This window comes from Ischnura elegans, chromosome X, assembly GCF_921293095.1.
Source record: "Ischnura elegans chromosome X, ioIscEleg1.1, whole genome shotgun sequence".
Classification (NCBI taxonomy): domain Eukaryota; kingdom Metazoa; phylum Arthropoda; class Insecta; order Odonata; family Coenagrionidae; genus Ischnura; species Ischnura elegans.
This window is the reverse complement of record NC_060259.1, coordinates 65827239-65839779: the sequence shown is the minus strand read 5'-3', so window position 1 is coordinate 65839779 and position 12541 is coordinate 65827239. Positions and strand designations below refer to the sequence as shown.

At 40.9% G+C, this 12541-nt stretch overlaps 1 protein-coding gene across 2 annotated transcripts in view; it reads left to right on the top strand.

Moving 5' to 3' along the window:
* The window catches only part of LOC124171853 (neprilysin-1-like), an 88828-nt gene that overhangs the window by 21674 nt on the left and 54613 nt on the right, over positions 1 to 12541 (top strand). For both annotated transcript variants that reach the window (XM_046551211.1, XM_046551210.1), the window contains exons 3-6: positions 2917 to 3183; positions 7267 to 7350; positions 8397 to 8620; positions 12158 to 12343. In XM_046551211.1, the coding sequence (XP_046407167.1) occupies positions 2917 to 3183; positions 7267 to 7350; positions 8397 to 8620; positions 12158 to 12343 (761 nt within the window). The remainder of the gene's footprint in view (positions 1 to 2916; positions 3184 to 7266; positions 7351 to 8396; positions 8621 to 12157; positions 12344 to 12541) is intronic.

The following is a 12541-nucleotide window of genomic DNA, read 5'->3' as shown; positions in this document are numbered from 1 at the left end:
TCGTTTCTTCGGGTAATTGTGAGGATTACACTGGTACGGGAGTGAAAAAGGCCCAGAATTCACTCTAGGATGGTATAAAACCCGAAAATAGCCGCCACATCGCCACAGACACAACAATAACAAATCAGTAATTATATATTAGTTATTACGTGAGTTAGTGTTGTCATCCTGCGCACTTTAGGGGAGTAAAAAAATCTCAAAAATAACAACTACTAACAAAATCTCGGAATAATATCATTTCACATAACCTTGCCAATTTGGGAATGATAGCCGCTGGTTTGAAAAGCTTACCGGTCCCAGATATATTCAAAACGGCCGATTGATTGTTACGAGAAATCAAACGATTTAGAGAAAGAGGTGATGATCAATGTTGTTTATGGACCAATCATTGCCTTCCCTCTTCTTTCGGATTAAAAAAAAATATTTATGAAAATGAGGCTCTGCGAGTGGGGGTTAAACGTCAAAATACGGAAATCGAGTGATATTGAATAAATAACCTTGGATCATGAGCCTTTTAAAAATTATTTAATCAGAATCAACACTCGCGAAACATCTCTTTGTGTTATCTGCCTGGAAAGCACCAATTCTCTTTTTCTGACATTCATTGGGTTTGTGTACAGCAGCCCAATCTACAGCTACAGTCACAATCGTATTTTTTTACATTTTTGTTCATTTTATGCTGTTATTTGTAAAAAGCATATTTATTTAATCTTTTTTTATTTTATTACTATTTTGATTAGTTTTTTCCAATGCCCAAGTTTGTGATCCGTATAGTGTCACTGTTCACACGAATTTTATATACGGAAAAGCTTTGGGTTATTCCTTTACATAGGAAAATATTTCTTTTCTGTAGGAACATCAAATTATTGTTTCGCTAGTAGTGGCCCACGGCGCCCAAATGACGCCGCGTCGTTGGGATTTCCCTATCCCCTCCCTTCCAATCCTATCTTTACTCCGGAGGCGTCGACTGGCTCCTTATCGCGGTGGCGCTTCTTTCACTTTGTTCCTTCCTCTACAGACCCCTCCCCGGTATAACCAGGCGTTTCAGTTGTTGTACTGGGTCCCTACCCCGGTGGTTGTATTCTTGTAAGGGCCCATCCTAGTCCCTCATCCGCTGTCGGATCGGCTTGAAGTTTTGCACATTTTGGCTTGCTTCTGGAGACAATTTAATATTCAATAGTCAGACATTTGAAATTTTGTTCCATTGTGCCATAATTGATAAATACAATTTCCATACAGAAAAATAGTTTTAAATAGTCTCAATTGGTGGCGTTAGTTATAAGCTTTTCGCAGAAATTTCTTTAACATCGTTTTTCTTTAACGTTTGGTTTAACGGATTACATGATTCACCGCTAATAAGTAGAAAAAATAAAAAAGATTAATAAACGTGCTTTTTCAAAAAACAGCATAAATGCAATTGAAAGTAATAAATAAGCTTTTCATCATTTGGAGAGTTAAGCGTTGCATTAATATTACGTACCAATATTTAGTCACTTATCAGTTTCTTGTACATTCATTTCAAATAATCAATCAGCAACCACGCTTTATTCTCCGAGATATGAAAAGCTTATTTTTACTCATTAGTGCATTTTATACTGTTAGAAAAAGTGTTTTTTAAATCTTCCTCTATTTTATTTTCATTCTGATTAGTTTTAACCAGCGTCCTAGTTTGTGATCCGTAGTGTCACTGTCCACACCAATTATCTACGGAAAATCGTAGGGGTTTTCTTCTCCTTAGTAAATAGAAAAATCTTTCCTTTCCATTGAAACATTTAGGTATTGTTTTTCTTGTTGTAGCGCCACCCTTCGTACCCTCACCCTGGAGGTGTTATGCCTCGTACCGAATACGATTCTTCCAGCAATCATTGGAACTATCGTGCATTCACACAACGATGGCTAAAATCTGTGCTGCCCTCTAGTGCTGACACCTAAAGTGAACGAGAAATTGTCGGTTAGTAAAGCTGTTGAGGTATGCAGGGTGAAGATAATACTGTGTTCAGCGTGTATTTAACGAATAATTTTTCTTCCGCCCATATTCTTCCTTGCTTGGACAAATCAATGAAAAAAATAGAGCAAAGGGAGCTTCACGAACTTTTCGTCCTTCTCTTGTCGCTTCCTCTTCTCGTCTCCCAGCGCCTAACCGTGGTAAAGTGGCAAGGTTTGTAACTACGTGAACTATTGTCAGGAAATGCATTCACACTGCTAGTTCGGCCAACTATCGTTAGGATGATCACTCGGACAATCGTAATCTGAAGGGGGCTTCCTCTCTTTCAACGGGATGAAAGTTTACATTTTTAGTTACTCGGTAGGCGAAATAAAATGCCATGGTATAAAACAGATCGAAGGCGTATCATCAATCATAAAAACCTAAAGATAATATATATTTACACCTTTGCTGATGGCATAGCTTTAACTATTTTCGTTTAACATCAGATTACCGCAGCCAATGTTTAGCTGGTGGCTGGTGTATACTCCCTTCATCAGCGGGCACCCTTTCGCGGCGGGGCTTCTTTCCTTTTGTTCCTTCCCCACAAAAACCCTCCCCGGGATGACTGGGCGAATAAGTTGAGTTACTTGGTTCCCGGCCCCTGTGGTTGTACATATACTTCTGCGGACCCACATGTGGAGGATAACCTGGACCTTTGACTTGACGTGCTCAACCGTCATCTATTCGAAGACATTACGTCATTACCTTACGTATCATATCTCTGCATTAACTGGGCTTTTAAAATGGAATACATATGAACCTTTATCCATGTAAAAGATCCCTGGCTCAGGGGAAGAGGGGGCCGGATTGTGGCCTCATCCGGGCCATGTTAAATAAACCACAAGTCAAGTCACCCTGGGTCCTCATTCCATCATAATGGCCATTTTATGTGTGATTGGAGAGGCTCATGTCCCTCGTGTCCTTTGCAGTGGAGAAGCGTGCGGAGGTGCGGCGCGAGGGTGGTGCAGGCGCGGTGCCGGATGCGGGGGGGTCGCGCCTCAGCCCGTGCGAGCGGCCCGCGTGCGTCCTGGCGAGCGCACGCCTTCTGCAGAGGCTCGACCCCACCGCAGACCCCTGCTCCGACTTCTACCAGTTCAGCTGCGGCAACTACTTGCGAAGCCAGGAAGTGCCCGACGACAGCTTCCACCGCTCCATGTTGCAGGAAATGCAAGAGGAGATCTTGGCCGTCATCAAAAGTGAGTTCATTCCATCGATATATGGGCCCTCTGCTGTGAGTATCCTCAGTGGTCATTGAGTCGAATTTATGGAACGTAGAAATCATAGTGAAGAAATGGAAAATATTGGCTGATCTCTCTGGATCTTCTGGATTTTCCCCGCGTTGGTTGTCAGAGGTTGACGAAAGTTTCAAAAAGAGTGCTCCAGAAACCGACCAATCACAGTGCAGCAGCAAGGAAATAGAAAAATCTTTCCTTTCCATTGAAACATTTATGTATTGTTTTTCTTGTTGTAGCGCCACCCTTCCAACCCTCACCCTGGAGGTGTTATGCCTCGTACCGAATACGATTCTTCCAGCAATCGTTGGAACTATCGTGCATTCACACAACAATGGCTAAAATATGTGCTGCCCTCTATATAAACGCAGTCAAAATGTCGATATCGGCACTTTGATCTGAAGACACCTTGTGGAAACCCGGCGGAGCTGTTGTCAACCTCTGACATCCAACGCAGCGAAAACGCGGGAGATGGAGAGGTACACGAATCCATAACTCCTCGGAAGACTACGAGGCAGCAAATAGAAAATATGCTTTGAATAGAGATATAATTGACACTTGTCGCGCGAACGTTGGTAAAATTCACGTAAATTGCCGTGTGAAATATTTCCCTGGGACGAAATCCTATTGGAAAAATTCCTTCGGCCCAGAAAGCAATGGGCCCGCGATTCGATTTATGGCACTGGGCATTTTTTCCTTGTTGCAATAAATGTGAGTAACAGGATGCGGTTCATTCAATTTTTAATCCAAATCTTCTGAAAACCCGGAAAATCAGAGAATTTAATCGATGAAATGGCCCTCTGCTTTCCATATCTCCAGTGGTCATTGAATTTAATTAGTGGAACGTAGAAATCGTAGCGAAGAAAAGAAAATATGCTTTGAATTAAGATGTAATGCTAATCTCCCGCGCAAATTTCGGTGAAATTTACGTAAATAAAGCAAATGTGTATTAATAATAATACCCGGGGAAATAGTAATTTATCACGCTTATGTCATCAGTGTGAGCACTCAGAACTCGCATCGGAATACAAATGAAGCATTGAAAGAGGCAAGAACTAAATTGGGTGTAAATAGCGGCTGGAGATCTGCGCGATGCGCGGACGCGCGTGGATGCGCGACAAGTTTACGCGAGTCATAAATTTTACACGATGCACTATCATGCATGGCAATAAATATCATAATCACTATTTTTACAGCCATTTGCGTATACGATACTCAAATTTCATGAGTGATTATTACTGAATAAGCGATGATGTATATCTATAGACAAATTAGTAGGAATATCTGCTTAAGTATAACGAGCATTTATTTTGCAAAATGAAATCCATCGCCATTGCAGCAACTCTGGTCCTAAAGTGACAGTTAGGGATGGTCGGATCGGATACTTCCGATCCAAATATCCGCGGATATTGCCCTTCATCGGATACTCCGGATCCAAATTCGCTGACGATATCGGATCTGGATCCGAAATTTTAAATTTATGATTCAGTGAATACAGCGTCCCATCCGAGGGAGTGGAAATATTTTCGATTCTACCTTCGTATGCGCCGTTGCACTGCGATGCTTGGCCTACTCATTGGTTTTTTAAGTAAGGTAAACATTTTTATTGACATAAAGGGACATTGAAATCATATACGTGGGCTGTGAGGTGAAACTATCGCGAGGAAGTGGAAAATCCACCTTACCCCAACTGAAGCATTTGCAGGTGAAACACAAGTCAGTATGCGATGAGAAAGTGATAAAATTCTGGGGAAACTAATGTGAGGAATATCAAAAATCAGTCAATGGTTTATCCGAAGATGGAAACCTATTTTCATTTCCAAACGCAAGCGTAACAGTTTACATCCTGAGCGTGTAAAGATTTTATCGTATTTAAAAAAATAATTTGAAAGCTTATATAAACGATTTTTAAGCAGTAAAATCTTTGGACGTGTATGTAAATCTAAATAGCATTTCTTTGATTGTATTTACTCAGAAGAAACTTGAATAATTGCTTCGTTTATAGCAGACAGTTGAAAATGTAATAGGATCCGAAAATATCCGAAGATCCGGCTCCGAAAATCAAGGATCCTATCCGGATCCGGGTCCGAAAAAAATCCTGGATCCGTCCATCCCTAGTGACAGTATTACAATGATAAATACAGAACCAAAATCGACCTCAACGATCAAAAGTCAAAATCTGGTTTTCTATGGCAGAGATTTTTGCCTGCTTGGAGTCCTCGGATTTTTTTACCATTTCAATCTTTAGAAGGCTAAAAATATGCATTCTCTCTAAATAACACCCTCATAATTTCCTCCGGTATTATTATCCCATTCGGAATAAAGTTAAGTATTTCGGCGGTTCTGGACCTCAATAAAAGGGAAAATATATTATATTGACATCAATTAAGGTTATCATCATTTAATGCGAAGATAGACTGAAGGTGATTGACAACAGTGGCGCAGCGAGGGGGGGTTTTGGGGGATAAAACCCCCCCAGAGCTCAGAGAAATTTTTAAGTTTAATCCATTTTACTTATTTAGATCAGTATTACTTATAGAATAAAGATAGGATTTATCAAATATCCCTCAGAAAGCCGTAAAACTCGCCATTTTGAACCATTATTCTTCAAATGTTTCTGAAGGAGGGCCCCCGCAACTCCTGCTTACACTGGTAGGTATGCAATACCCCAACACCCTTAAGTATTAGTTGCGCCTAAAACCCCCCCTAGCCTTAATTCCCAGCTGCGCCCCTGATTGATAAATTTTGTTTAGTTTCCTAGTTTTGATGGCAATGCGTTTTAACCTAGTCAATTCCGACCCTGCCAACAGTAACTATGTACACTGGGCTATATATGTCTTCATTGTCATCATTAAATTTGTAATTATCAACTACCGAATATTCGGAAGCTACGAGGGCAAGAAAGTCGCCATGTCATGCTTGCCCGATTGACCTCACGAATAAGGTGTGATGTAGTTGACCCCAGGGAAAATAGGTTGGTACAAGATTTGCGCGTTGAGTTGCAGCAAATCAAAATACGACCAGCTTGAAAAATTTTGACCCGAAAACAAAAAAATCAGGCGACAATAATATGCGATTTCAGCTTGCAGATTGCTTCTGAGGGTCATGAGATATTTAAGTACCACATATTCCGGCGTATAAGACGACCCCCAAATTTTACAGTGAATGGTGAAATCTTCTCGGGATTTCTTCCGGGTGAGTTACTTGTAGGCCGACGTTTCGATGGCTGCCTCGAAGAAGCCATCAAAGCATCGGCCAACATGCAACTCAGCCGGTTGAAAACCCGAGAAGATTTCACCCGTATCATATGCCGAGAAAGAACAAAATCATATATTTCAGTTAAAATATAGACTTTGGCCTTAGTGTACCACTTTTAAATAATGACAATTTGAGCAGCGCTGCCCTTACTGTTTTCCTATAGTTATTGCATGCGGTGAAGATGCTGATGCGACAGTTTTTGCGGCCTCCCTATGCGGCGACCATGGATTCTGTAGTCCTCCAGGAAAGTTGGAAAATCGGCCCAATGACCAGACCCAGCGTATAAGAAGACCCCTTCCAATTATTAGGAGATATTCCTCGGTTAAAAAGTCGTCTTTTCATTTCGGAATATAAGATAAAATTTTACATTTCAAATAATGATAAATTACTTAGCAACATCTCTGGCGTCTATACTCATCTATCCACCGCTGGCTCGCCTCATAGCAGAAGGCCTATCTCATCGATTAAATTATCTGTTTCCACGTTTTCCATGAGAATGGCAACCCTGTACCATTACAAACTGAGTAAAACACATCAAGATACTTATATTTATCGTTACAGGAAGAAATTCCCCACTGCCATAAATCGATTCACGAGCCTGTGGCTTTCCTGGAAAAAGAAAAATTTTCCTATTGCATTATACGGAAATTTCACCAACGTTCGCACGGCAGATTTTCTTTATTGATTCCAAATGATGTTTCATGTATTTATGTTCTGATCAGTCGCTGTCATTTATCTTGAAAAATAAACCCATTTACCATGCATTTCTCTGTTGCACTTTAATTCCAGAATTGATCGACCAACCGCCGTCAGATGATGAAAATGAAGCGATTAGGAAAGCAAGAAAACTCTACGCCTCATGTATGGACCGAAGTGAGTAAAAATTCCATTCTCTCATGTAATGCTTCTCATTCAAGTTATGTTTAAAAGGTTCATGTATTGTTTGGTTTGTAAATTCTCCTATTGCTACAAAATAATTATTATTGGTAACGGTGGCGTTCGCAGTGTTGCGTAGATTCTTCTATTACACGGTATGCGTCCTCAGGACAGGTTTTCAGCCCGAGAACGCCTGCAGTGATAGGTTGTCCAACAATCTTGATGAAGAAAAAAGAAAGAAGACCACCTGGCCTGGGAATTCATGAAGCATGATCACCTACTAGCTTGGATAATATCTAGTAGCGTGAGGTAATTGCAAGTAATACGGAAACATAGTTGGAAATAAACCTACAAATAAATAAAAAGCAGGCAAGATGTAGGGAAGTTTGGAAATATTATACAATGCATATCCCAGGAGAGATCTACTTGAGAGGGTTACTAGAATTGTTGCTCCATCAATTATTGATTAATATATATATTTAAATATCTATAAATTAGGAAAAGGCGAATTTATGATTTTTGCTAGCTTTAAAGATGTATTGGGAAAGTGGTTTGAATTAAAGTTCTGTGGAATAAGTTGTGCTCTGTCGAAATTCATGGAATGGCATTTGGAGGAGGCGACCAACAGCTAAGGTAATTTGCGCCATGAGGTAAGTATAGGTAGGAAAGGTGGAGGGAAACTCTGCTCTTAAGGAATGGCGTCAAGGGACCTCGGTATAACGTCCCATCCGACGGACGGAGTGCTGCTATTTACGTGACCTCCACAATAATCTCAGGCAGGGATCGGATAGTATCTAAAATATCACCGCCACTACCGGGATTTGAACCCGGAATTACAGGATGGGAGGCCAGTGCTCTAGCCACAATACCAAACCGATCGTTATATGTAATTCATGGCTTCCATTTCGAAAGCAATACACAATGCGATATGCCATATTAACTTTCCTACTTTGTGTTAAGAGCTTAACCTTCTTCTTTGGCATAACTGTCATCTGGTTTTCTCTCTACTTTGAAATCGTCTCATTTGCTTTCATGAAATGAAGACTTCCGGACTTCCCACTATAAGCAATACGAGGACCTACCCGTGTTCTCGCTGCTGTCGGACGGCGAGCTGGGTCCGTGGCCTCTGCTCCGCCGCGCCCACTGGGACGCCTCCAACTTCAGCCTGCACAAGCTGCTGGGCGAGCTGGCCATCTACCAGGTGCACACGTTGTTCGAGGTATACGTGACCCCGGACGAGAAGAATGCATCCCAGTACACGCTTCAGGTACACATCGTTCACATTCTGGTAAACTAGATACCTATTCATGGTGAAACGAAACCCACTACTATTCCACAAACTTTTATGTTAAATTTAGAACAAGAAGAGTCTTGATAATGACGGTGTAAACGTCGAAACTAGTTGACAATTAAAATAAAAGTTTGTGGAATAGTACTGGGTTTTGTTTCACCATGAACATTTCATCGTTCCACCAAGTAATGCCCAAATCAGTTGATTAGTAGTTTTGAAATTGGCTCGTAGTTTTCCACAGTGTTCTGAATTCGTGGATGTCTCTATCTTCCGGGTTTACGCCGCACTGGTTGCAATATCTTTTTTCAGTTTCGCCTCCATAGAAAGGTGAAGATTGGAAAGCTGGTGGACGAAGGGGCTCTCCTTTGATAGATCCGCGCAGGGGCGGATTTAGGGGGGGGTCACAGGGGTCCTGACTTCCCATATTTTATCAAAAATCATTAATTTTTGCTAGTTTATTTTTTTTCGTATCCTTTTAAAGGTGCGAAGGGACTGTATATGCAAATACATGACTACAAGTACAAAACGTGAGAGAAGTTTGAGTTGTATTTATCGTAGAGCGTTGCACTCCCTACCGTAAAAACGCCCCTCTCTCCCTGGGGGTATTCTACACTTCCCTGTGCATTATCCCCTCGAATTTTATAATTTGTACCGCCCCTAGATCCGTGGCTCAGCATTTCACGACGCTTTTCAATCATATCCCCTGTTCTCTGTCCTGAGAGTTCATATTCTCTATCCTGAGAGTAGGGCAGGTGTGTCTTTACTTAAATTTTACATAAAGATTTGAGCTGTCTCTTTATATTACATCCCATGCGAACAAAATCTAATAAGTACCAATATACTGTTGTAACAATAAATAAACTAGGTTAATTTGATTTTTTCGGTGCATTTCCTACCGCCGTATTTCCTTGATTTTGGCCAATAGGGGTGGTATTGAATTCGATGCCTATTTAAGCTTCCAATTTTATTCTTTCTGAATTAAAGATAGTTCACTGTTGAATTGAATCGTGTTTAAATTAACATTCAAAATCTGTATCCGAAGCTTTGCCAATTTTCCTCAAGTAGTCCTTAAGATTGCCGTGACATCTTAAGGGTATTGTTCACTCTACCTAATTTTAAGTTTTGTCCTGAGGCTGGATTTCAAGTCTGAGAATAACATCTTTGTGAACTTTCCATTTTCCATTAATTCCCATTCACTTCAAAATTCACTAATTCTTGGTTAATCTTGTGGTATTCAATTATAAGTTATTCCTGGATATACATAATTGCTTACACTTATAAAATAAGTGGTATAAGTAATCGTGTATATCCAGGAAAAACCCATTCACTTCCCCATTCCTGCTCATAGTATGATCTGATATTTATTCTAGTCATCCATTATATCTCCTCTGGGTTGATAGTCATTTATCCTACAGTGATCTCTTCCTGTGCTTTTAATCTCTATTTAATTATTATATTATTAACATTCTCTTCAAGATTTCCCTGTTGTTACCATGCGAGCTTCACTGCAAACGATACTGTAACTTCCAGAAATTGCCATTAGGCAAGTTCGTTGTGTATCACGTAGCTTTCTTTGAACACGGCTATTTGGTTAATCGAAATCCTCAAATCTGACATACACATATATTGGAACGGTTACTCTAGCATCAACTTTTATTAAACGTTCTGCCCCGAGACCTTAATCGCCTCGGCATAGTTCTCCTCTCTAAGCGGCAACTTGTCCCTGATATCGAGTATATTTCCCATCGACGCAATTCCAAGTCCGCGACCATACCCTTCTACGGTCAGCGGTACCATTTTTTTCGGCCATCGGCCAATCCTGATGCGACCAAACTCCCACATCTACTTCGTCCAAATGCTTTACGATATCGTTTGGGAATTCTGTAAATTTCATTAATAATTAGTCTCTGTTCTCACATAATTCGAGTATATATATTCAGGGTCGACCCAAGTGTCCGGCGTCTCGAAGGTTCTGGAATGGTGATTGCTGGCTGCGTCAACTGGCGCATAATGTTGAAGTCGACGCAGTTCTCCTGTCAATTAATCTTTTTAATACCGAATTTATTCTCCTACTTTACGTCCTTCATCACCTTCTCAATAAATATCATCGAAACTTCATCCGAAGCAGGCACAATATGACTAGGTCGGCTGGTCTCCGATCGCCGAGGGCCCTGACAATGAGCTTAGCGGGCCTCCACAGCGTTCGTGTCTATCGTGAAACGTATATCATACGTGTAATGAAAAAGACTTAGATTACTCTTGATCAAAGCTATTTTTGCAATTAAAAATTTTCATTAGTTGCTTTATTTACATAGAGTAAAAAGATCACATAAATTAATAAATGAAACAAAGGTGTCAGAAGAATATTGATAAACTGATTTTTTTGAAAGGGTTATTCGGTAAGGTTATTTTAGAGATTTTTTAGATTTCAGTTCAGTTTCCAGGATCAAATTCCCTGAATAAATAATAGCGCCATAACACATTATTAAATTTTATAACCTGTGAAATTTCCACTTTTTCACAGTGTTTACTTGTACGAAATTGCTATTTATTATTAATTTTATCTAGTATTTAATATCCAGAATAGCGAGCAATTTCCTAAAATTTTCCGGGGTAGGACCCACGAATGAGTGGTAAGGAGTGTAAAAGTTCCAGCTTAGAAATAAATTTTATTTCGCATGCTTTTTATAGCATTGCAGCCGCGGGCCCCCGATCAGCTCAGACCGCCACTGTTCCCAAGGTTTTCGAAAGATTTCTCTTCTCTCTTGCTCTTGATTTTTCTTTTTTTTTAGTTGTTGCTAGGTGCAAGACTAAACTTTTCCTACTAAAAGGAAACATGTCATGCTAATAACACGGAGCGGAAATTTTCCTTTTAGTAGGAAACGTTGAGTGTTATACCAAACAACAACTTAAAGAATAAAAAAGGAAAAATCGTCCAACTTGGACACGATGCCTTTCTGCAGTTAGCCATTCATGTGAGAAAAAGGGAAACATGGATGGCTAAAAGCAGTATTTGTGAAGGATTACTTTCATTTCGCTCTTTGTATTTTTAGCCAATCCCAAATCCTCTATCGCATTATTTGTGTTAGCTTTAAGGATGCCGTGTTTCGTTCAGAGCTACTGCGTCCTTACCATCCACCCATACTGTTACGCTAAAGGGCATGGTCCGGATAATGCCCATCGAGGTGACCGGATCGAGACGATATCCCCCGGGGATAGATGAGCTCTACTCTCACCTAGAGCCAACCTTCGGGTTGAATGTTAGAAAGATTTGATGTATAAATTTTCCCGGGTTTTCTTCCGCGTCAGTGGACAAGAGTTTAGCTGGCTATCCTGCCAGCACCTTCAGGTCAAAGGTGAATCAGGAGTCGTCCTCAGGTCGAATCTTGACTGAATGAGAGAAATGAAGACCAGCCTCAGAACGTTAGAGAATCATACATAATTTTTTTTAAAGATCATGTTTCATCAAGACATTTCGGTTGTGTGTTTAATGGCGCCTTTCCTCTTCCACAGTTCTACAAAGGCCAGCCGGCCATCGAGACGGCCTACTACTTGAACGCAAGCCACCCGGATTACGTGCGGTACCTCCGCTCATACCGCCGACTGCTTCGAGAGGCCGTGCTTTTGCTCACGCAGGGCAACCAGGACTCCCTGCACGACTCAGAGGAGATGCTGCAGTTCGAGGCGCAGTTCGCCAATGTGAGTGCACGAACGTTATGTTGTGACGTAGAACTCGGTGCTTTCCCACTGGTTGTAAGGATCCTCGGGATACGTAATTGCACAATCTGAAGTGTGTACGAAGGCGCGGTCAAAATTGCGTCGTATAGAGCTGCGAATTGCTAGAACGCATGGGAAAATGCATGGACGTGAGATGGCAAAATAGCCCCTGATTTAATT